Below are 26,461 nucleotides of genomic sequence, written 5' to 3'. Positions count from 1 at the left end.
TGTTTCTGTGATGGGGAGAGTGGGGTCTGTGATTCCGTGATGGGGAGAGTGGGGTCTGTGTTTCTGTGATGGGGAGAGTGGGGCTTGTGTTACTGTAATGGGGAGATTAGGGTCTGAGTTTCTGTGATGGCGAGAGTGGGGTCTGCGTTTCTATGATGAGGAGAGTGGGGTCTGTGTTTCTGTGATGGAGAGAGTGGGGTCTGTGTTTCTGTGATGGGGAGTGTGGGGTTTGTGTTTCTGTAATGGGGAGATTGGGGTCCGTGTTTCTGTGATGGCGAGTGTGTGGTCTGTGTTTCTGTGATGGGAAGAGTGAGGTCGGTGTTTCTGTGATGGAGAGAGTGGGGTCTGAGTTTCTGTGATGGGGCGAGTGGGGTCTGTGTTACTGTGATGGGGAGCGTGGGGTCTGTGGTTCTGTGATGGGGAGAGTGGGGTCTGTGTTTCTGTGATGGGGAGAGTGGGGTCTGTGTTTCTGTGATGGGGAGAGTGGGGTCTGTGTTTCTGTGATGGGGAGAGTGGGGTTTGTGTTTCTGTAATGGAGAGAGTGGGGTCTGTGTTTCTGTGATGGGGAGAGTGGGGTCTGAGTTTCTGTGATGGGGAGAGTGGGGTCTGAGTTTCTGTCATGGGGAGAGTGGGGTCTGTGTTTCTGTGATGGAGAGAGTGGGGTCTGTGTTTCTGTGATGGGGAGAGTGGGGTCTGAGTTTCTGTGATGGGGAGAGTGCGGTCTGTGTTTCTGTGATGGGGAGAGTGGGGTCTGTGTTTCTGTGATGGGGAGAGTGGGGTTTGTGTTTCTGTAATGGGGAGATTGGGGTCTGAGTTTCTGTGATGGTGATAGTGGGGTCTGTGTTTCTATGTTGAGGAGAGTGGGGTCTGTGTTTCTGTGGTGGGGAGAGTGGGGTCTGTGTTTTTGGGATTGGGAGAGTGGGGTCTGTGTTTCTGTGATGGAGAGAGTGGGGTCTGTGTTTCTGTGATGGAGAGAGTGGGGTCTGTGATTCTGTGATGGGGAGAGTGGAGTCTGTGATTCTGTGATAGGGAGAGTGGGGTCTGTGCTTCTGTGATGGAGAGAGTGGGGTCTGTGTTTCTGTGATGGGGAGACTGGGGTCTGTGTTTCTGTGATGGGAAGAGTGTGGTCTGTGATTCTGTGATGGGGAGAGTGGGGTTTGTGTTTGTGTAATGGGGACAGTGGGGTCTGAGTTTCTGTGATGGAGAGAGTGGGGTCTGTGTTTCTGTGATGGGGAGAGTGGGGTCTGAGTTTCTGTGATGGCGAGAGTGGGGTCTGTGTTTCTGTGATGGGGAGAGTGGGATCTGTGTTTCTGTGATGGGGAGAGTGGGGCTTGTGTTGCTGTAATGGGGAGAGTGGGGTCTGTGTTTCCGTGATGGGGAGAGTGGGGTCTGTCATTCTATGATGAGGAGAGTGGGGTCTGTGTTTCTGTGGTGGGGAGAGTGGGGTCTGTGTTTCTGTGATGGAGAGAGTGGGGTCTGTGTTTCTGTGATGGGGAGTGTGGGGTTTGCGTTTCTGTAATGGGGAGATTGGGGTCCGAGTTTCTGTGATGGCGAGTGTGTGGTCTGTGTTTCTGTGATGGGAAGAGTGAGGTTGGTGTTTCTGTGATGGAGAGAGTGGGGTCTGAGTTTCTGTGATGGGGCGAGTGGGGTCTGTGTTACTGTGATGGGGAGCGTGGGGTCTGTGGTTCTGTGATGGAGAGAGTGGGGTCTGTGTTTCTGTGATGGGGAGTGTGGGGTTTGTGTTTCTGTAATGGGGAGATTGGGGTCCGAGTTTCTGTGATGGCGAGTGTGTGGTCTGTGTTTCAGTGATGGGAAGAGCGAGGTCAGTGTTTCTGTGATGGAGAGAGTGGGGTCTGAGTTTCTGTGATGGGGCGAGTGGGGTCTGTGTTACTGTGATGGGGAGCGTGGGGTCTGTGGTTCTGTGATGGGGAGAGTGGGGTCTGTGTTTCTGTGATGGGGAGAGTGGGGTCTGTGTTTATGTGATGGACAGTGGGGTCTGTGTTTCTGTGATTGGGAGAGTGGGGTCTGTGTTTCTGTGATGGGGAGAGTGGGGTCTGTGTTTCTGTAATGGGGAGAGTGGGGTCTGTGTTTCTGTGATGGGGAGAGAGGGGTCTATGTTTTTGTGATGGAGAGTGGGGTCTGTGATTCTGTGATGGGGAGAGTGTGGTCTGTGTTTCTGTGATGGAGTGAGTGGGGTCTGTGTTTCTGTGATGGGGAGAGTGGGGTCTGTGTTTCTGTGATGGGGAGAGTGGGGTCTGTGTTTCAGTGATGGGGAGAGTGGGGTCTGTGTTTCTGTGATGGGGAGAGTAGGGTCTGTGTTTCTGTGATGGGGAGAGTGGGGTCTGTGTTTTTGGGATTGGGAGAGTGGGGTCTGTGTTTCTGTGACAGGGAGAGTGGGGTCTGTGTTTCTGTGATGGAGAGGGTGGGATCTGTGTTTCTGTGATGGAGAGAGTGGGGTCTGTGTTTCTGTGATGGGGAGAGTGGGTTCTGTGTTTCTGTGATGGAGAGTGGGGTCTGTGTTTCTGTGATTGGGAGAGTGGGGTCTGTGTTTCTGTGATGGAGAGTGGGGTCTGTGTTTCTGTGATTGGGAGAGTGGGGTCTGTGTTTCTGTGATGGGGAGAGAGTGGGGTCTGTGTTTCTGTGATGGGGAGAGAGTAGGGTCTGTGTTTCTGTGATGGGGAGAGAGTAGGGTCTGTGTTTCTGTGATTGGGAGAGTGGGGTCTGTGTTTCTGTGATTGGGAGAGTGGGGTCTGTGTTTCTGTGATGGGGAGAGAGTAGGGTCTGTGATTCTGTGCTGGGGAGAGAGTAGGGTCTGTGTTTCTGTGATGTACAGAGTGGGGTCTGTGTTTCATTGATGGGGAGAGTGCGGTCTGTGTTTCTGTGATGGGGAGAGTGGCGTCTGTGTTTCTGTGATGGGGAGAGTGGGGTCTGTGTTTCTGTGAGGGGGAGAGTGCGGTCTGTGTTTCTGTGATGGGGAGAGGGGGGTCTGTGTTTCTGTGATGGGGAGAGTGGGGTTTGTGTTTCTGTGATGCAGAGAGTGGGATCTGTGTTTCTGTGATGGTGAGAGTGGGGTCTGAGTTTCTGTGGTGGGGAGAGTGGGGTCTGTGTTTCTATGATGAGGAGAGTGGGGTCTGTGTTTCTGTGATGGGGAGAGTGGGGTCTGTGTTACTGTGATGGGGAGAGTGGGGTCTGTGTTTCTGTGATGGGGAGAGTGGGGTCTGAGTTTCTGTCATGGGGAGAGTGGGGTCTGTGTTTCTGTGATGGAGAGAGTGGGGTCTGTGTTTCTGTGATGGGGAGAGTGGGGTCTGAGTTTCTGTGATGGGGAGAGTGGGGTCTGAGTTTCTGTGATGGCGAGAGTGGGTTCTGTGTTTCTGTGATGTAGAGAGTGGGGTCTGTGTTTCTGTGATGGAGAGAGTGGGGTCTGTGTTTCTGTGATGGGGAGAGTGGAGTCTGAGTTTCTGTGATGGGGAGAGTGGGGTCTATGTTTCTATGATGAGGAGAGTGGGGTCTGTGTTTCTGTGATGGTGAGAGTGGGGTCTGAGTTTCTGTGGTGGGGAGAGTGGGGTCTGTGTTTCTGTGATGGTGAGAGTGGGGTCTGAGTTTCTGTGGTGGGGAGAGTGGGGTCTGTGTTTCTATGATGAGGAGAGTTCGGTCTGTGTTTCTGTGATGGGGAGAGTGGGGTCTGTGTTTCTGTGATGGGGAGAGTGGGGTCTGTGTTTCTGTGATGGAGAGTGGGATCTGTGATTCTGTGATGGGGAGAGTGGTGTCTGTGATTCCGTGATGGGGAGAGTGGGGTCTGTGTTTCTGTGATGGGGAGAGTGGGGTCTGTGTTTCTGTGATGGGGAGAGTGGGGTCTGTGATTCCGTGATGGGGAGAGTGGGGTCTGTGTTTCTGTGATGGGGAGAGTGGGGCTTGTGTTACTGTAATGGGGAGATTAGGATCTGAGTTTCTGTGATGGCGAGAGTGGGGTCTGCGTTTCTATGATGAGGAGAGTGGGGTCTGTGTTTCTGTGATGGAGAGAGTGGGGTCTGTGTTTCTGTGATGGGGAGTGTGGGGTTTGTGTTTCTGTAATGGGGAGATTGGGGTCCGTGTTTCTGTGATGGCGAGTGTGTGGTCTGTGTTTCTGTGATGGGAAGAGTGAGGTCGGTGTTTCTGTGATGGAGAGAGTGGGGTCTGAGTTTCTGTGATGGGGCGAGTGGGGTCTGTGTTACTGTGATGGGGAGCGTGGGGTCTGTGGTTCTGTGATGGGGAGAGTGGGGTCTGTGTTTCTGTGATGGGGAGAGTGGGGTCTGTGTTTCTGTGATGGGGAGAGTGGGGTCTGTGTTTCTGTGATGGGGAGAGTGGGGTTTGTGTTTCTGTAATGGAGAGAGTGGGGTCTGTGTTTCTGTGATGGGGAGAGTGGGGTCTGAGTTTCTGTGATGGGGAGAGTGGGGTCTGAGTTTCTGTCATGGGGAGAGTGGGGTCTGTGTTTCTGTGATGGAGAGAGTGGGGTCTGTGTTTCTGTGATGGGGAGAGTGGGGTCTGAGTTTCTGTGATGGGGAGAGTGCGGTCTGTGTTTCTGTGATGGGGAGAGTGGGGTCTGTGTTTCGGTGTTGGAGAGAGTGGGGTCTGTGTTTCGGTGTTGGAGAGAGTGGGGTCTGTGTTTCTGTGATGGAGAGAGTGGGGTCTGTGTTTCTGTGATGGGGAAAGTGGGGTCTGTATATCTGTGATGGGGAGAGTGGGGTCTGTGTTTCTGTGATGGGGAGAGTGGCGTCTGTGTTTCTGTGATGGAGAGAGTGGGGTCAGTGTTTCTGTGATGGAGAGAGTGGGGTCAGTGTTTCTGTGATGGCGAGAGTGGGGTCTGTGTTCCTGTGATGGGGAGAGTGGGATCTGTGTTTCTATGATGAGGAGAGTGGGGTCTGTGTTCCTGTGATGGGGAGAGTGGGGTCTGTGTTTCTGTGATGAGGAGAGTGGGGTCTGTGTTTCTATGATGAGGAGAGTGGGGTCTGTGTTTCTGTGAAGGGGAGAGTGGGGTCTGTGTTTCTGTGAAGGGGAGAGTGGGGTCTGTGTTTCTGTGAAGGGGAGAGTGGGGTCTGTGTTTCTATGATGAGGAGAGTGGGGTCTGTGTTTCTGTGAAGGGGAGAGTGGGGTCTGTGTTTCTGTGAAGGGGAGAGTGGAGTCTGTGTTTCTGTGATGGGGAGAGTGGGGTCTGTGTTCCTGTGATGGGGAGAGTGGGGTCTGTGTTTCTGTGGTGGGGAGAGTAGGGTCTGTGTTTCTGTGATGGAGAGAGTGGGGCCTGTGTTACTGTGATGAGGAGAGTGGGGTCTGTGTTTTTGTGATGGCGAGAGTGGGGTCTGTGTTTCTGTGATGGGGAGAGTGGGGTCTGTGTTTCTGTGATGAGGAGAGTGGGGTCTGTGTTTCTATAATGAGGAGAGTGGGGTCTGTGTTCCTGTGATGGGGAGAGTGGGATCTGTGTTTCTATGATGAGGAGAGTGGGGTCTGTGTTCCTGTGATGGGGAGAGTGGGGTCTGTGTTTCTATGATGGGGAGAGTGGGTTCTGTGTTTCTGTGATGGAGAGAGTGAGGTCTGTGTTTCTGTGATGAGGAGAGTGGGGTCTGTGTTTTTGTGATGGCGAGAGTGGCGTCTGTGATTCTGTGTTGGGGAGAGTGGGGTCTGTGTTTCTGTGATGGAGAGACTGGGGTCTGTGTTTCTGTGATGGGGAGAGTGGGGTCTGTGATTCTGTGATGGGGAGAGTGGGGTCTGTGTTTCTGTGATGGAGAGAGTGGGGTCTGTGATTCTGTGATGGGGAGAGTGGGGTGTGTGTTTCTGTGATGGGGAGAGTGGAGTCTGTGTTTCTGTGATGGAGAGAGTGGGGTCTGTGTTTCTGTGATGGAGAGAGTGGGGTCTGTGTTTCTGTGATGGAGAGAGTGGGGTCTGTGTTTCTGTGATCGGGGGAGTGGGGTCTGTGTTTCTGTGATGGAGAGAGTGGGGTCTGTGTTTCTGTGATGGAGAGAGTGGGGTCTGTGTTTCTGTGATGGAGAGAGTGGGGTCTGTGTTTCTGTGATGGAGAGAGTGGGGTCTGTGTTTCTGTGATGGGGAGAGTGGGGTCTGTGATTCTGTGATGGGGGAGTGGGGTCTGTGTTTCTGTGATGGAGAGAGTGGGGTCTGTGTTTCTGTGATGGGGAGAGTGGGGTCTGTGTTTCTGTGATGGGGAGAGTGGGGTCTGTGATTCTGTGATGGGGAGAGTGGGGTCTGTGATTCTGTGATGGGGAGAGTGGGATCTGTGTTTCTGTGATGGGGAGAGTTGGGTCTGTGATTCTGTGATGGGGAGAGTGGGGTCTGTAATTCTGTGATGGGGAGTGTTGGGTCTGTGATTCTGTGATGGGGAGAGTGGGGTCTGTGTTTCTGTGATGGAGATTGGGGTCTGTGTTTCTGTGATGGAGAGAGTGGGGTCTGTGTTTCTGTGATGGGGAGAGTGGCGTCTATGTTTCTGTGATGGAGAGAGTGGGGTCTGTGTTTCTGTGATGGGGAGAGTGGGGTCTGTGATTCGGTGATGGAGAGAGTGGGGTCTGTGTTTCTGTGATGGAGAGAGTGGGGTCTGTGTTTCTGTGATGGGGAAAGTGGGGTCTGTATATCTGTGATGGGGAGAGTGAGGTCTGTGTTTCTGTGATGGGGAGTGTGGCGTCTGTGTTTCTGTGATGGAGAGAGTGGGGTCAGTGTTTCTGTGATGGAGAGAGTGGGGTCAGTGTTTCTGTGATGGAGAGAGTGGGGTCTGTGATTCTGTGATGCAGAGAGTGGGGTCTGTGTTTCTGTGATGAGGAGAGTGGGGTCTGTGTTTCTATGATGAGGAGAGTGGGGTCTGTGTTCCTGTGATGGGGAGAGTGGGATCTGTGTTTCTATGATGAGGAGAGTGGGGTCTGTGTTCCTGTGATGGAGAGAGTGGGGTCTGTGTTTCTGTGGTGGGGAGAGTGGGGTCTGCATTTCTGTGATGAGGAGAGTGGGGTCTGTGTTTCTGTCAAGGGGAGCGTGGGGTCTGTGTTTCTGTGATGGGGAGAGTGGGGTCTGTGTTTCTGTGAAGGGGAGAGTGGGGTCTGTGTTTCTGTGAAGGGGAGAGTGGGGTCTGTGTTTCTATGATGAGGAGACTGGGGTCTGTGTTTCTGTGAAGGGGAGAGTGGGGTCTGTGTTTCTGTGAAGGGGAGAGTGGGGTCTGTGTTTCTGTGATGGGGAGAGTGGGGTCTGTGTTCCTGTGATGGGGAGAGTGGGGTCTGTGTTTCTGTGGTGGGGAGAGTGGGATCTGTGTTTCTGTGATGGAGAGAGTGGGGTCTGTGTTTCTGTGATGAGGAGAGTGGGGTCTGTGTTTCTATGATGAGGAGAGTGGGGTCTGTGTTCCTGTGATGGGGAGAGTGGGATCTGTGTTTCTATGATGAGGAGAGTGGGGTCTGTGTTCCTGTGATGGAGAGAGTGGGGTCTGTGTTTCTGTGGTGGGGAGAGTGGGGTCTGCGTTTCTGTGATGAGAAGAGTGGGGTCTGTGTTTCTGTGAAGGGGAGCATGGGGTCTGTGTTTCTGTGATGGGGAGAGTGGGGTCTGTGTTTCTGTGAAGGGGAGAGTGGGGTCTGTGTTTCTGTGAAGGGGAGAGTGGGGTCTGTGTTTCTATGATGAGCAGACTGGGGTCTGTGTTTCTGTGAAGGGGAGAGTGGGGTCTGTGTTTCTGTGAAGGGGAGAGTGGGGTCTGTGTTTCTGTGATGGGGAGAGTGGGGTCTGTGTTCCTATGATGGGGAGAGTGGGGTCTGTGTTTCTGTGGTGGGGAGAGTGGGATCTGTGTTTCTGTGATGGAGAGAGTGGGGTCTGTGTTTCTGTGATGAGGAGAGTGGGGTCTGTGTTTTTGTGATGGCGAGAGTGGGGTCTGTGTTTCTGTGATGGGGAGAGTGGGGTCTGTGTTTCTGTGATGAGGAGAGTGGGGTCTGTGTTTCTATGATGAAGAGAGTGGGGTCTGTGTTCCTGTGATGGGGAGAGTGGGATCTGTGTTTCTATGATGAGGAGAGTGGGGTCTGTGTTCCTGTGATGGGGAGAGTGGGGTCTGTGTTTCTATGATTGGGAGAGTGGGGTCTGTGATTCTGTGATAGGGAGAGTGGGGTCTGTGTTTCTGTGATGGAGAGAGTGGGGTCTGTGATTCTGTGATAGGGAGAGTGCGGTCTGTGTTTCTGTGATGAGGAGAGTGGGGTCTGTGTTTCTATGATGAGGAGAGTGGGGTCTGTGTTCCTGTGATGGGGAGAGTGGGGTCTGTGTTTCTATGATGGGGAGAGTGGGGTCTGTGTTTCTGTGATGGAGAGAGTGGGGTCTGTGTTTCTGTGATGAGGAGAGTGGGGTCTGTGTTTTTGTGATGGCGAGAGTGGGGTCTGTGTTCCTGTGATGGGGAGAGTGTGGTCTGTGTTTCTATGATGAGGAGAGCGGGGTCTGTGTTCCTGTGAGGGGAGAGTGGAATCTGTGTTTCTATGATGAGGAGAGTGGGGTCTGTGTTTCTGTGATGAGCAGAGTGGGGTCTGTGTTTCTGTGGTGGGGAGAGTGGGGTCTGTGTTTCTGTGATGGAGAGAGTGGCGTCTGTGTTTCTGTGATGAGGAGAGTCGGGTCTGTGTTTCTGTGGTGGGGAGAGTGGGGTCTGTGTATCTGTGATGGAGAGAGTGGGGTCTGTGTTTCTATGATGAGGAGAGTGGGGTCTGTGTTTCTGTGATGGAGAGAGTGGGGTCTGTGTTTCTGTGATGGGAGAGTGGGGTCTGTGTTTCTATGATGGAGAGAGTGGGGTCTGTGTTTCTGTGATGGGGAGAGTGGGGTCTGTGTTTCTGTGATGGGGAGAGTGGGGTCTGTATTTCTGTGGTGGGGAGAGTGGGGTCTGTGTTTCTGTGATGGAGAGGGTGGGGTCTGTGTTTTTGTGATGGAGAGAGTGGGGTCTGTGTTTCTGTGATGGAGAGAGTGGGGTCTGTGTTTCTGTGATGGGAAGAGTGGGGTCTGTGTTTCTGTGATGGGAAGAGTGGGGTCTGTGTTTCTGTGATGGAGAGAGTGGGGTCTGTGTTTCTGTGATGGAGAGAGTGGGGTCTGTGTTTTGGGGATTGGGAGAGTGGGGTCTGTGTTTCTGCGATGGAGAGAGTGGGGTCAGTGTTTCTGTGATGGAGAGAGTGGGATCTGTGAGTCTGTGATGGGGAGAGTGGGGTCTGTGTTTCTGTGATGGGGAGAGTGGGGTTTGTGTTTCTGTGATGGGGAGAGTGTGGTCTGTGTTTCTGTGATGGGGAGAGTGGGTTCTGTGTTGCTATGATGAGGAGAGTGGGGTCTGTGTTTCTGTGATGGAGAGAGTGGGGTCTGTGTTTTTGTGATGGAGAGAGTGGGGTCTGTGTTTCTGTGATGGAGAGAGTGGGGTCTGTGTTTCTGTGATGGGAAGAGTGGGGTCTGTGTTTCTGTGATGGGAAGAGTGGGGTCTGTGTTTCTGCGATGGAGAGAGTGGGGTCTGTGTTTCTGTGATGGAGAGAGTGGGGTCTGTGTTTTGGGGATTGGGAGAGTGGGGTCTGTGTTTCTGCGATGGAGAGAGTGGGGTCAGTGTTTCTGTGATGGAGAGAGTGGGATCTGTGAGTCTGTGATGGGGAGAGTGGGGTTTGTGTTTCTGTGATGGGGAGAGTGTGGTCTGTGTTTCTGTGATGTGGAGAGTGGGTTCTGTGTTGCTATGATGAGGAGAGTCGGGTCTGTGTTTCTGTGATTGGGAGTGTGGGGTCTGTGTTTCTGTGATGGAGAGAGTGGGGTCTGTGATTCTGTGATAGGGAGAGTGGGATCTGTGTTTCTGTGATGGAGAGAGTGGGGTCTGTGATTCTGTGATAGGGAGAGTGCGGTCTGTGTTTCTGTGATTGGGAGAGTGGGGTCTGTGTTTCTGTGATGGAGAGAGTGGGGTCTGTGTTTCTGTGGTGGGGAGAGTGGGGTCTGTGTTTCTGTGATGGGGAGAGTGGGGTCTGTGTTTTTGTGATGGAGAGTGGGGTCTGTGTTTCTGTGATGGAGAGAGTGGGATCTGTGTTTCTGTGATGGAGAGAGTGGGGTCTGTGTTTCTGTGATGGGGAGAGTGGGGTCTGTGTTTCTGTGTTGGAGAGAGTGGGGTCTGTGTTTCTGTGATGGGGAGAGTGGGGTCCGTGTTTCTGTGATGGGGAGAGTGGGGTCTGTGTTTCTGTATTGGAGAGAGTGGGGTCTGTGTTTCTGTGATGGAGAGAGTGGGGTCCATGTTTCTGTGATGGGGAGAGTGGGGTCTGTGTTTCTGTGATGGAGAGAGTGGGGTTTGTGTTTCTGTGATGGGGAGAGTGGGGTCCGTGTTTCTGTGATGGGGAGAGTGGGGTCTGTGTTTCTGTGTTGGAGAGAGTGGGGTCTGTGTTTCTGTGATGGAGAGAGTGGGGTCCATGTTTCTGTGATGGGGAGAGTGGGGTCTGTGTTTCTGTGATGGAGAGATTGGGGTCTGTGTTTCTGTGGTGGGGAGAGTGGGGTCTGTGTTTCTGTGATGGAGAGTGTGGGGTCTGTGTTTCTGTGATGGAGAGAGTGGGTTCTGTGTTTCTGTGATGGAGGTAGTGGGGCCTGTGTTTCTGTGACGGGGAGAGTGGGGTCTGTGTTTTCTTGGGGTCTATGTTTCTGTAATGGGAGAGTGGGGTCTGTATGTCTTTGAAGATGGGAGTGAGATCTGTGTTTCTCTGTAACTACAGTTCTGTCCATGTGTAGTGTGTGTTTCGATGATGATGATGCGAGTGTACAGAGGTGGATGGAACGCGTCATTGTGTGCTGCGGCCTTGCTGCACTGGTTTGGAATGGGTACACTCAGTGCCAAGCAGGAGGAGCTTCAGTTCAATAGGCTCTAGGCCACCTCTCATTCCATGCAAGTTCTTCCCTCTGCTGAGCTGGTAATGGATTAAGTTTGAAGCTGTACTGGGAGCAGGAAATCCCTGCTGTTCTGTTCCCGTTAAGCCATCTGTTCTTTCTATCAGACAAGTAGAAAACGAGCAAATTTTCCCCTTAACCCACCGTGCCTATAAATCAGAGGGTGTATTGTCCATCTTAAGCTACAACACAAATAAATGAGCAGTGTTGGGAGCATGGCGATGGACACACACACACACATAACCTTCACTGAGCTGTCCCACAGCCGCCTCATGCTGCAAACAGTTCCTTCAATTTATCGCTGCTCATTTTAAGAATATGCAATGCCTTGGGGAAGATCAGTCTCCAGTATAACAACAGCGTAAACACACTCAGTAAGAGTAACTGGAGAAATCCTAACCTCTCCCTCCACTGACCACTCCGCTAAATGTTGGGTCACCGTGTCAGCTCAGAGCCTGTGCCCCCCAGCCCCTGCCCTTGCATGGCTTGTATCCATTCTCGTTCCAGCTCAGTAGCTCAGTGACTCGAGCTTCCTCGGTGCTGGGTGAACGTGCTCAGTCTAAGCTGAATCATATCGAACCTACTGTCTTTAGATCAGAATTCAGACACCAGTGTGGTGGGAGTCCCACCAAGAGATTTCTATCTGAGAATATATGGAAGTGCAGCGAGTGCAAGGTGCATGGTGTGCCCCTTGAACTTTCTCACAGATGCCTGCCTTTTAATCTGCCACTGTATGGAGTGTTCAGACAGCCTGCAGTAAGCCTTTGTTCCACTCTGAGCCATGAGCTCATTCTGGAGGTATTGCTGTCTCCTGCCACTCGCTGCCAGAATGAGCTCAGTAGAAGTCGCTGCCTGATCCAGCAGCCACATCTGCTTTCAATCTGCTGTCCTGGCTCGTGGTGAGGGCAGTACAGCGAAGATTCTGTGCTACAGTGCACAAGTTTCATTGATAGCTTCCGTCAACTGTAAGGTTATACCGATCAGGAAAGAATGAACAGGCTGGGGCTCTTTTCTCTAGAAAAGAGAAGGCTGACCTGATAACGGTCTTTAAAATTATGAAAGGGTTTCATCAGGTAGACGTAGAGAAAATGTTTCCATTTGTGGGGGAGACCAAAACTGTAAATATAAGATAGTCACTAATAAATCCAATCGGGAATTCAGGAGAAACGTCTTTACCCAGAGAGTGGTGAGAATGTAGAGCGCGCTACCACAGGGAGTGGTCGAGGCGAATAGCACAGATGCATTTAAGCGGAAGCTGGATAAATTGGTTGTAAAGTGCTTTGGAAGGTCCTGAGGCCATGAATGGGGCTGTATAAATGCAGGTTGATTTGTTGGTATTAGCGAATGTCCTGCTCTGTAAACACTGCCTGACCTGACCAGACAACGGAATAAGAAACACACGACTAGTTTGACTGGGTTTTCATGTCTGTCCACTCAGTGTGGAGTTTCTGAAATGTCTGCTCATGTGTTGTGTTTACATAAACTGCTGTTGTCAATCGGTGAGAGTCTGATGTGAGGCTGGGGCCACTATGGACAGCCAGGTGTGAGACAGTACTGTACCTCGGTCAGGTCCTGGTTGAACCGGGCCAGCAGGCGGGCAGTGCTCAGGTCTCTCTTGCGGCTCTGTGACAGCTCCTTAATGCGGTTCCTCCTCTCCAGGATGGCGTTGAGCTTCTGCTGGATGTGACTCGCATCGTCACGTTTCAAACCCTCTTCCGTCAGCTTGCCTGCCTGCTCCTGCAGTGACGTCACCTGAAACAAAACAAAACACTCACTGTATGGAGCAGCGCATCTCAGGGACACTTCAGACTCTGGGCCTTCACCTTCTTCTTGAACTTCTGATACAACTGAGAGGCTTGCTAGGCAATTTCAGAAGGCAGTTAAGAATCATAGAATGATTCATAGAATGGTTACAGCACAGAAGGCGGCCATTTGGTCCATCGAGCCCGTGTCGGCTCTCTGCAAGAGTGCCTCAGCTAGTCCCACTCTCCTGTCCTTTCCCCGTAGCCCTGCAAATTTTTTTCCTTCAGATACTTATCCAATTCCCTTTTCAAAGCCATGATTGAGTCTGCCTCCATCATGCTTTCAGGCAGTGCATTCCAGATCCTAACCATTTGCTGCGTAAAAAAGATTTTCCTCATGTCGCCTTTGGTTCTTCTGCCGATCACCTTAAATCTGTGTCCTCTGGTTCTCGACCTTTCCACCAATGGGAATAGTTTCTATCTACTCTGTCTCGACCCCTCATGATTTTGAACACCTATCAAATCTCCTCTCAATCTTCTCTGCTCCAAGGAGAACAACCCCAACTTTTCCAGTCTGTCCACATAACTGAAGTCCCTCATCCCTGGAACCATTCTGGTAAATCTTTTCTGCACCCTCTTTAAGGCCTTCACATCCTTTCTAAAGTGCGGTGCCCAGAATTGGACACAATACTCCAGTTGAGGCCGGACCAGTGTTTTATAAAGGTTCATCATAACTTCCTTGCTTTTGTACTCTATGCCTCTATTCATGAAGCCCAGGATCCCGTATGCTTTTTTAACTGCTTTCTCAACCTGTCCTGCCACCTTCAATGATTTGTGCCCATATACCCCCAGGTCTCTCTGTTCATGCACCCCCTTTAGAATTGTACCCTTTAGTTTATATAACCTCTCCTTGTTCTTCCTACCAAAATGTATCACTTCGCACTTTGCTGCATTAAATTTCATCTGCCACGTGTCCGCCCATTTCACCAGCCTGTCTATGTCCTCTTGAAGTCTATCACTATCCTCCTCACTGTTCACTATACTTCCAAGTTCTGTGTCATCTACAAATTTTGAAATTGTGCCCTGTACACCCAAGTCCAAGTCATTGATATACATCAGGAAAAGTAGTGGTCCTAGTGCCAAACCCTGGGCAACACCACTGTATACCTTCCTCCAGTCCGATAAATACCCGTTCACCACTACTCTCTGTTTCCTGTCACTTAGCCAATTTCGTATCCATGCTGCCACTGTCCATTTTATGCCATAGGCTTCAACTTTGCTGGCAAACCTATTATGTGGCACTTTATCAAACACCTTTTGGAAGTCCATGTACACCACATCTACCGCATTGCCCTCATCAACCCTCTCTGTTACCTCATCAAAAAACTCAATCAAGTTAGTGAAACACGATTTGCCTTTAACAAATCCGTGCTGGCTCTCCTTAATTAATCCACACTTGTCCAAGTGACTGTTAATTTTGTCCTGGATTATCGTTTCTAAAAGCTTCCCCACTACCGAGGTTAAACTGACTGGCCTGTAGTTGCTGGCTTTACCCTGAAACCCTTTTTTGAACAAGGGTGTAACATTTGCAATTCTCCAGTCCATTGGCACCACAGCATATCCAAGGAGGTTTGGAAGATTATGGCCAGTACCTGCGCAATTTCCATCTTTACTTCCCTTAGCATCCTAGGATGCATCCCATCCGGTCCTGGTGACTTATCTACTTTAAGTACAGCCAGCCTTTCTAGTACTTCCACTTGATCAATTTTTATCCCATCCAGTATCTCAACTACCTCATCTTTCACTATGACTTTGGCAGCATCTTCTTCCTTAGTAAAGACAGATGCAAATTACTCATTTAATACCTCAGGCATGCCCTCTGCCTCCATGCGTAGAACTCCTTTTTTGGTCCCTAATCGGCCCCAGCCCTTCTCTTATTACCCATTTACTATTTATATACCTATAGAAGACTTTTGGATTCCCTTTTATGTTAGCTGCCAATCAATTCTCATACTCTGTCTTTGCCCCTCTTATTTCCTTTTCCACTTCCCCTCTGAACTTTCTATATTCAGCCTGGTTCTCACTTGCATTCTCTTACTAGAGTCAACTATGTTGGTTTGGGACTGGAGCCACATTTGGGCCAGACCGGGTAAGGACATCAGTGAACCAGTTGGGTTTTTATGACAATCCGGCAGCTTCATCGTTACTTTTACTGATACCAGCTTTTTATATCCAAATTCTAGTTATCAGACTGACAATAGGATTTCACCTTACGTTGTCTGGATTATTAGTTCAGTAACATAAACACTACACCACCGTACTTTGCAAGTGATATCATGATGGTGCAGTCACTGACATTATATGATGAATTTCCATTGAGATAAACAGTTACACACAGACCCTCACACGGTTACACACACACACACACACACGGTTACACACAGACCCTCACACGGTTACACACACACCCACACACGGTTACAGACCCTCACACGGTTACACACAGACCCTCACACGGTTACACACAGACCCTCACATGGTTACACACAGACCCTCACACGGTTACACACGGACCCTCACACGGTTACACACAGACCCTCACACGGTTACACACAGACCCTCACACGGTTACACACACACCCACACATGGTTACAGACCCTCACACGGTTAGACACAGACCCTCACACGGTTACACACAGACCCTCACACGGTTACACACGGACCCTCACACGGTTACACACGGACCCTCACACGGTTACACACGGACCCTCACACGGTTACACACGGACCCTCACACGGTTACACACGGACCCTCACACGGTTACACACACACACACACACACACACACACGGTTACAGACCCTCACACGGTTAGACACAGACCCTCACACGGTTACACACAGACCCTCACACGGTTACACACGCACCCTCACACGGTTACACACACACACACACACATGGTTACACACAGACCCTCACACGGTTACACACACACCCACACACGGTTACAGACCCTCACACGGTTACACACGGACCCTCACACGGTTACACACGGACCCTCACACGGTTACACACAGACCCTCAGACGGTTACACACAGACCCTCACACGGTTACACCCGACCCTCACACAGTTACACACAGACCCTCACACACGGTTACACACAGACCCTCACACGGTTACACACAGACCCTCACACGGTTACACACAGACCCTCACACGGTTACACACAGACCCTCACACGGTTACACCCGACCCTCACACGGTTACACATGGACCCTCACACACGGTTACAACCGACCCTCACACGGTTACACACAGACCCTCACACGGTTACATACAGACCCTCACATGGTTATACACAGACCCTCACACGGTTACACCCAACCCTCACATGGTTACACACAGACCCTCACACGGTTACAACCGACCCTCACACGGTTACACACAGACCCTCACACGGTTACACACAGACCCTCACACGGTTACAGACCCTCACACGGTTACACCCGACCCTCACACGGTTACACACAGACCCTCACACGGTTACACACAGACCCTCACATGGTTACACACAGACCCTCACACGGTTACACCCAACCCTCACACGGTTACACACAGACCCTCACATGGTTACACACAGACCCTCACATGGTTACACACAGACCCTCACATGGTTACACCCAACCCTCACACGGTTACACACAGACCCTCACATGGTTACACACAGACCCTCACATGGTTACACACAGACCCTCACATGGTTACACCCAACCCTCACACGGTTACAACCGACCCTCACACGGTTACACACAGACCCTCACATGGTTACACACAGACCCTCACATAGTTACACACAGACCCTCACATGGTTACACCCAACCCTCACACGGTTACAACCGACCCTCACACGGTTACACACAGACCCTCACACGGTTACACACAGACCCTCACATGGTTACACACAGACCCTCACACGGTTACACACAGACCCTCACACGGTTACAGACAGACCCTCAGACGATTACACACAGACCCTCACACAGTTACACACAGAAACTCACACGGTTACACACAGAATCTCACACGGTTACACACAGACCCTCAGACGGTTGCACACAGACCCTCACACGGTTACACACAGACCCTCACATGGTTACACACAGACCCTCACATGGTTACACACAGACCCTCACACGGTTACACACAGACCCTCACATGGTTACACACAGACCCTCACATGGTTACACACAGACCCTCACATGGTTACACCCAACCCTCACACGGTTACAACCGACCCTCACACGGTTACACACAGACCCTCACATGGTTACACACAGACCCTCACATGGTTACACACAGACCCTCACACGGTTACACACAGACCCTCACATACGTTTACACACAGACCCTCACACACGGTTACAACCGACCCTCACACGGTTACAACCGACCCTCACACGGTTACACACAGACCCTCACATGGTTACACACAGACCCTCACACGGTTACACACAGACCCTCACACGATTACAGACAGACCCTCAGACGATTACACACAGACCCTCACACAGTTACACACAGAAACTCACACGGTTACACACAGAAACTCACACGGTTACACACAGACCCTCAGACGGTTACACACAGACCCTCACACGGTTACACACAGACCCTCACACGATTACACACAGACCCTCACACGGTTACACACAGACCCTCACACGGTTACACACAGACCCTCACACGATTACACACAGACCCTCACACGGTTACACCCGACCCTCACACGGTTACACACGGACCCTCATACGGTTACACACGGACCCTCACACAGTTACACATGGACCCTCACACGGTTACACATGACCCTTACACGGTTACACATGACCCTTACACGGTTACTTCCAAACCTCACACGGTTACACACAGAAACTCACACTGTTACACACAGAAACTCACACGGTTACACACAGACCCTCACACGGTTACACCCGACCTTCACACAGTTACACACGGACCCTCACACGGTTACACATAGACCCTCACACGCTTACACTCGACCCTCACACAGTTACGCACGGACCCTCACACGGTTACACCCGACCCTCACACAGTTACACCCGACCCTCACACAGTTACACACGGACCCTCACACGGTTACACCCGACTCTCACACGGTTACACACAGACCCTCACACGGTTACACACAGACCCTCACATGGTTACACACGACCCTCACACGGTTACACATGGACCCTTACATGGTTACACACAGACCCTCACACGGTTACACACGACCCTCACACGGTTACACACGGACCCTCACACGGTTACACACGGACCCTCACACGGTTACACACGGACCCTCACACGGTTACACACGGACCCTCACACGGTTACACACGGACCCTCACACGGTTACACACGGACCCTCACATGGTTACACACAGACCCTCACATGGTTACACACAGACCCACACACGGTTACACACGGACCCTCACACGGTTACACACGGACCCTCACACGGTTACACACGGACCCTCACATGGTTACACACAGACCCTCACACAGTTACACACAGACCCTCACACGGTTACACACAGACCCTCTCACGGTTACACCCGACCCTCACACGGTTACACACAGACCCTCACACGGTTACACACAGACCCTCACATGGTTACACACAGACCCTCACACGGTTACACCCGACCCTTTCACGGTTACACACAGACCCTCACATGGTTACAGACAGCCCCTCACACGGTTACACACAGACCTTCACACGGTTACACACGGACCCTCACATAGTTACACATGGACCCTCACACGGTTACACACGACCCTTACACGGTTACACCCAAACCTCACACGGTTACACACAGACCCTCACATGGTTACACACGACCCTCACACGGTTACACATGGACCCTTACACGGTTACACACAGACCCTCACACGCTTACACCCGACCCTCACACAGTTACACGCGGACCCTCACACGGTTACACCCGACCCTCACACGGTTACACACGGACCCTTACACGGTTACACACAGACCCTCACATGGTTACACACAGACCCTCACATGGTTACACACAGACCCTCACACGGTTACACACAGACCCTCACACGGTTACACATGACCCTCACACGGTTACACACAGACCCTCACATGGTTACACACAGACCCTCACATGGTTACACACGACCCTCACACAGTTACACCCGACCCTCACACGGTTACACACGGACCCTCACATGGTTACACACAGACCCTCACATGGTTACACACAGACCCTCACACGGTTACACACAGACCCTCACACGGTTACACACGACCCTCACACGGTTACACATGGACCCTTACACGGTTACACATGGACCCTTACACGGTTACACACAGACCCTCACATGGTTACACACAGACCCTCACATGGTTACACACGACCCTCACACGGTTACACCCGACCCTCACACGGTTACACACGGACCCTCACATGGTTACACACAGACCCTCACATGGTTACACACAGACCCTCACACGGTTACACACAGACCCTCACACGGTTACACACAGACCCTCACACGGTTACACATGACCCTCACACGGTTACACATGGACCCTTACACGGTTACACACAGACCCTCACATGGTTACACACAGACCCTCACATGGTTACACACGACCCTCACACGGTTACACCCGACCCTCACACGGTTACACACGGACCCTCACACGGTTACACATGGACCCTCACACGGTTACACACTGACCCTCACACGGTTACACACGGACCCTCACACGGTTACACACGGACCCTCACACGGTTACACACAGACCCTCACATGGTTACACACAGACCCTCACATGGTTACACACAGATCCTCACACGGTTACACACGGACCCTCACACGTTAACACACGGACCCTCACACGATTACACACGGACCCTCACATGGTTACACACAGACCCTCACACGGTTACACACAGACCCTCACTCGGATACACACAGACCCTCACATGGTTACACCCGACCCTCATACGGTTACACCCGACCCTCACATGGTTACACACGGACCCTCACATGGTTACACACAGACCCTCACACGGTTACACACAGACCCTCACACGGTTACACACAGACCCTCACATGGTTACACCCGACCCTCACACGGTTACACACGGACCCTCACACGGTTACACCTGACCCTCACACCCGAATCTCACACAAGTACATTGGATTTTTATACAAACAGTTACACAGATGTACACTTTTGTGAAGTGAAGATTCCTGCTATTTTTACCCTTTTGTACCTCCTCCCCTGGTGAACCCGAACCTTGCTGGGTACAGTCGGTGACCGCACTCCAGTACATCACTCATGCCCAGGACTTTACGAGAGACCCTGGATAGTGAGCGTCTGCTGGCTCCTCAACCCCGGGGAGGCATCACAGCCAAGGGCGTTGCTGTAACACTGGATGGATACTTTCTAGCAGCGATCACTAGACTAGAACTTGCTCACCGGGCTTACTTCCTCCATCCTAACTTGGAGCACCGAGGTTAAAGATAGTGTCCCTCCAAGAGCCCAACCTTCCCTCAGAGAGTGAAACACGGACCGACCCCACCCTCAGAGAGTGAAACATGGCCTGATCCCACCCTCAGAGAGGGAAACACGGCCCGACCCCACCCTCAGAGAGTGAAACACGGCCCGACCCCACCCTCAGAGTGAAACGCGGCCCGACCCCACCCTCAGAGTGAAACGCGGCCCGACCCCACCCTCAGAGTGAAACACAGCCCGACCCCACCCTCAGAGTGAAACACGGGCCGACCCCACTCTCAGAGAGTGAAACACGGCCCGACCCCACCCTCAGAGTGAAACACGGCCCGACCCCACCCTCAGAGTGAAACACGGCCCGACCCCACCCTCAGAGTAAAACACGGCCCGACCCCACCCTCAGAGTGAAACACGGCCCGACTCCACCCTCAGAGTGAAACACGGCCTGATCCCACCCCTCAGAGAGTGAAACACAGCCCGACCCCACCCTCAGAGAGTGAAACACGGCCCGACCCCACCCTCAGAGTGTTAAGCTGGCTATGACCCATTCACAGAGTTTGTAATATATGGATGTTTCAACACAGATTAAGTGATGGAGCCACACCAGCACTTACACTCCATGTGAGTGAATGTTCGAGTTACATTACCCCACACTTTTTCCAGATCTTTTCAGCCCCTTTTCGTTCATTGTTCTATCCAACCTAACCTTGTATGACCTGGACACGGCCGGATTTACCTTTTCCTCCTGAGTCGCCAGCAATTTCTCGAAGGCTTCATGCCGTTTGATGAGAGAATCCACAGTGTCCACGGATGTCCCCAGTTCACTGGACCTTAGGTACACCTGAAATAAGATCGCAGCCAGTCAGTGCTCACCGCCTCCTGCACATTCAACTACATGTAGTCACTCATCAAATCCAGCCGTCCTCACTCACCATCAATGATGAGGATCAAGTTCCCTGCTCGTCCAACGCAAGATAGCATTGGAGACATTTTATCCCCGTGCCTGTCATCCTACCCCACTAGACTCAAATGTGCTACAAAGCTGCACTGCATTTTCAAAATATTCCACAGCCAATTTAGTTTATCCCCAGGGAGCTCACAGGCCAGCTGGTTTGGGAAAAGGGAAAGTTAAATACATCTGCAGTAATGGCCACACTTCTGAGGATTGAGCTGAGGCATACTGTTCAGGCTGTGTAGAGGGAGCTTTGCTCTGTGTCTAACCTGTGCTGTACCTGAGCTGGCATGAGCTACATTGAGCTGACACTGGGCTCCTGAAATCCCCAGCACTGACATCCCTCACCTTCATGAGCACGAAACTCACAAAACAGTTGAAGGAACACAGGAAACAAAAATGTCCGTGTTTCCCAGCTGCACCCTGTGACTCCAGTGGATAATACTCCATGCAGTCATGACTGCCGATGCCATCAATTACAAGCAACTTGCCACGTGATACGAAGCCTGTTTTAATTGAAGTGCAGGAGGGGATTAATGTTGAAGGATATCTCCTGGTAAATGTGGTCTGACCTTTAGAAATAAGCTCATTGATTTCCCGCAGGACACCTGCAGCACACTGGGAGTGGTACGGCTAATCTCCTTGTAACCAGCGTGGAGATCGACGCCCAGTGAGTTACTTTCAGCCATCCAGCGGCGATCTTTATTGCCACAGGTGCATTGCACGGAGAGATTTGCCACTTTCTCCGCATATCGAGGCTTGGCTTCAGAAAGTGCGGTGAAATTCTGGGACGGGCTGCTAGTCCGCGTATCTGTTGGGGGCTCGGTGGCACACTGGGGAAGCATGTGGTTTGTCTGGACTGGGGTTAGGCTGATAGAGACCACGGGGCCACAGCTGTTGGTGAGAGAGGGATTGAAGATACAATTCAGAGTACAACCGGAGCTCTCGCCTGGCCAGCCGGCCTCATCCAGCTCTGGGCGTCTCCGTAATACAAGCACGGTTTGAAAGAAGTGAGGTGCAGGAGCGGCAGAGGGAATCACACCCAGTGCCTGTGGAGGGCTGCTCAATTGGGAGGCTCCAGGTGTGCTGTGAATGGAGATTTGGTGGCTTGAGGTTCGCACTGCAGACTGTGGGGTGACAGTCAATGAGGCAACGTGATGTCCTGGCATGTTCCGCACACCAGCCAGCGTGACTTGCAGTCTGCTGACCCGTTGTGCTGGCACAGAGTGGGTGGGCTGACCAGCTCCCACGGGTGCCCAGAGTGGATTTGAAGTCTCGGGCTGTGTCCAGCCATGATCGGCTTTCAGGGCAGTCTTTGGCGCAGAAGAGAACGGCAAAGAGAGCGATGATACACCAGCCGAGGACATATTTGCAGGCGGGATCTGGTGTACTGCTACAGTCCTCTCCTTCTTGGAAACACCAGGTCTACAGGTCTGAGGCAATGCTGCCCCCGCAAAGCCAGGACTCATCCGAGAGCAGGCGGCAGAGCTGGGCCCTGGAGGTGTTGTCCTTTCAGTAGCGCCCACGCACAGTGATTTTGGATGCACGCTCTGTGCAGGAGGTGTCCATTCGAATGTGGAGAGGTGGGGTGCAGGAGGGGCCAGCAAGGCGGAAGCCAAGGTGATGTCCATTCTGGAGACGCAGCGAGCAGGAGGGCCCGGGTCTGCTGCGGGTGCCGTGTCCAACATCGAGACTGAGCGCGCGGGTAGCGGTGTTCCTGCAGGTGCCGGCCACAGCTTCTTACAGACCGTGAAACGCTGGACTCTGTTACCATGGCCCCGGCTCGACATTTTAAATCCCTCAACGTCTAGAGGGCCTGACCTTTCACCCATGAAGTCTGCCAGGAATGTCAAGCACACTAACGGAAAGACTCACTGAACTCATTCAAAGTGTCGGCCCAGCAGCATCCTGGACGATCACCTCATTAACCCCGAATGGTCCAAGGAGCCTGGGTCCAGTACAGGCTGTTGCGAGCGAGAAAAACCAGCGAGTTAGTTACAGAGGATAAGACTCCAGCACTAGTCAGAGAGCTTCTGAGCAGCACCTTGCGTTCCGGGAGCCTGGTTGTGTCTGGGCACATGCTGATATCCCTTCGAGAGTCTGCTGGATCAAGCCCCTTCTTCCAGAGGCAGATTTTCCTCCTTTAAACATTTGATCGACAGCAAGCTGTGAGCAAATTGGCTCTTTCCTCCAACTTCTAGTCCAAGAGCACAAAAAAAATCAAAGCCGAGAAAGTCAAAGCTTTACAAGGTCTTTCTGCCAAAATGAAGTCACTTGTGGCAGCGACGTGGTGCAGACACCCTGTGTGTCAATGGTCACAAGGAACTGATGCTGAGCTGCTGGATTCAGTAGTCGTACCTTGAAAGCTTTTACTTCCTAAACCTCGGTGCACTTTTCCATGAAATGCCTCACGTGCCCCATTAACCGATATTAAATTTGCACTGTTACTGACCTCCTTGTTCAGCCAACAAACTGTCACCACTCACCAGTGCTCTCGGAAAGATGAACATGCACATAAACTGTAGAGGTGGTAGTTCGATTCGGTGGAGATTTCTCTCCTGGTTCTTTTTTTGTTGGAGGTTATTCAGACTAAACCCTGGCTGTGCAAACCTCGGGGACATTTTCAAACGCATTCCCACCTTACTCTGGGGCTAACAGCTCAACAAAGACTCTTTTTCACTCCACTTCAAACCTTGAAACTACTGCAGCCCAAATCTGCAAGATGACAAAAGCAGCTTTGGGCTGAGTATTCACTGTTTGTGCAAGAGTGCGAGCGTCAGCTTATCAACCACGCCAAGCACAACGGCTCCCAGCACTGCTGACAACAGGGAGTACAGTCAAACCCCTGAGCATGTGAATACAACCCGGAGACAGCGCTGTAATATAAACCAGGGAGAGTACACACCCGGAGACAGCGCTGTAATATAAACCAGGGAGAGTACACACCCGGAGACAGCGCTGTAATATAAACCAGGGAGAGTACACACCCGGAGACAGCGCTGTAATATAAACCAGGGAGAGTACACACCCGGAGACAGCGCTGTAATATAAACCAGGGAGAGTACACACCCGGAGACAGCGCTGTAATATAAACGAGGGAGAGTACACACCCGGAGACAGCGCTGTAATATAAACCAGGGAGAGTACACACCCTGAGACAGCGCTGTAATATAAACGAGGGAGAGTACACACCCGGAGACAGCGCTGTAATATAAACGAGGGAGAGTACACACCCGGAGACAGCGCTGTAATATAAACCAGGGAGAGTACACACCCGGAGACAGCGCTGTAATATAAACGAGGGAGAGTACACACCCAGAGACAGCGCTGTAATATAAACCAGGGAGAGTACACACCAGAGACAGCGCTGTAATATAAACCAGGGAGAGTACACACCCGGAGACAGCGCTGTAATATAAACGAGGGAGAGTACACACCGGAGACAGCGCTGTAATATAAACGAGGGAGAGTACACACCCTGAGACAGCGCTGTAATATAAACCAGGGAGAGTACACACCCAGAGACAGCGCTGTAATATAAACGAGGGAGAGTACACACCCAGAGACAGCGCTGTAATATAAACGAGGGAGAGTACACACCCAGAGACAGCGCTGTAATATAAACGAGGGAGAGTACACACCCGGAGACAGCGCTGTAATATAAACCAGGGAGAGTACACACCCGGAGACAGCGCTGTAATATAAACCAGGGAGAGTACACACCCAGAGACAGCGCTGTAATATAAACCAGGGAGAGTACACACCCGGAGACAGCGCTGTAATATAAACCAGGGAGAGTACACACCCGGAGACAGCGCTGTAATATAAACGAGGGAGAGTACACACCCAGAGACAGCGCTGTAATATAAACCAGGGAGAGTACACACCCGGAGACAGCGCTGTAATATAAACCAGGGAGAGTACACACCCGGAGACAGCGCTGTAATATAAACGAGGGAGAGTACACACCCGGAGACAGCGCTGTAATATAAACGAGGAGAGTACACACCCAGAGACAGCGCTGTAATATAAACCAGGGAGAGTACACACCCAGAGACAGCGCTGTAATATAAACCAGGGAGAGTGCACACCCGGAGACAGCGCTGTAATATAAACCAGGGAGAGTACACACCCGGAGACAGCGCTGTAATATAAACGAGGGAGAGTACACACCCGGAGACAGCGCTGTAATATAAACGAGGGAGCGTACACACCCGGAGACAGCGCTGTAATATAAACGAGGGAGAGTACACACCCGGAGACAGCGCTGTAATATAAACGAGGGAGAGTACACACCCTGAGACAGCGCTGTAATATAAACGAGGGAGAGTACACACCCGGAGACAGCGCTGTAATATAAACCAGGGAGAGTACACACCCGGAGACAGCGCTGTAATATAAACGAGGGAGAGTACACACCCGGAGACAGCGCTGTAATATAAACGAGGGAGAGTACACACCCGGAGACAGCGCTGTAATATAAACGAGGGAGAGTACACACCCGGAGACAGCGCTGTAATATAAACGAGGGAGAGTACACACCCGGAGACAGCGCTGTAATATAAACCAGGGAGAGTACACACCCGGAGACAGCGCTGTAATATAAACGAGGGAGAGTACACACCCGGAGACAGCGCTGTAATATAAACGAGGGAGAGTACACACCCGGAGACAGCGCTGTAATATAAACAGGGAGAGTACACACCCGGAGACAGCGCTGTAATATAAACGAGGGAGAGTACACACCCGGAGACAGCGCTGTAATATAAACGAGGGAGAGTACACACCCGGAGACAGCGCTGTAATATAAACGAGGGAGAGTACACACCCGAGACAGCGCTGTAATATAAACCAGGAGAGTACACACCGGAGACAGCGCTGTAATATAAACGAGGGAGAGTACACACCCGGAGACAGCGCTGTAATATAAACGGAGGGAGAGTACACACCCGGAGACAGCGCTGTAATATAAACGAGGGAGAGTACACACCCGGAGACAGCGCTGTAATATAAACGAGGGAGAGTACACACCCGGAGACAGCGCTGTAATATAAACGAGGGAGAGTACACACCCGGAGACAGCGCTGTAATATAAACGAGGGAGAGTACACACCCGGAGACAGCGCTGTAATATAAACGAGGGAGAGTACACACCCGAGACAGCGCTGTAATATAAACGAGGGAGAGTACACACCCGGAGACAGCGCTGTAATATAAACGAGGGAGAGTACACACCCGGAGACAGCGCTGTAATATAAACGAGGGAGAGTACACACCCGAGACAGCGCTGTAAATGATAAACGAGGAGAGTACACACACCAGAGACAGCGCTG

General features: G+C 51.7%; 1 protein-coding gene across 1 annotated transcript in view; it reads right to left on the bottom strand.

Annotated features, from left to right (window-relative positions):
- Nucleotides 1-26,461, bottom strand: part of sptbn5 (spectrin, beta, non-erythrocytic 5) — a 781,023-nt gene that overhangs the window by 463,533 nt on the left and 291,029 nt on the right. The window contains 2 exon segments of the mRNA XM_086003837.1: nt 12,433-12,624; nt 20,913-21,017. Coding sequence (XP_085859963.1) covers nt 12,433-12,624; nt 20,913-21,017 — 297 coding nt within the window.

This window comes from Somniosus microcephalus, chromosome 12 (assembly GCF_052327205.1).
Source record: "Somniosus microcephalus isolate GS21.2 chromosome 12, FLI_Smic_1.0, whole genome shotgun sequence".
In the NCBI taxonomy this organism is placed as follows: Eukaryota; Metazoa; Chordata; class Chondrichthyes; order Squaliformes; family Somniosidae; genus Somniosus; species Somniosus microcephalus.
The sequence above is the reverse complement of the archived record's forward strand: the minus strand, read 5'-3'. Positions and strand labels throughout refer to the sequence as shown.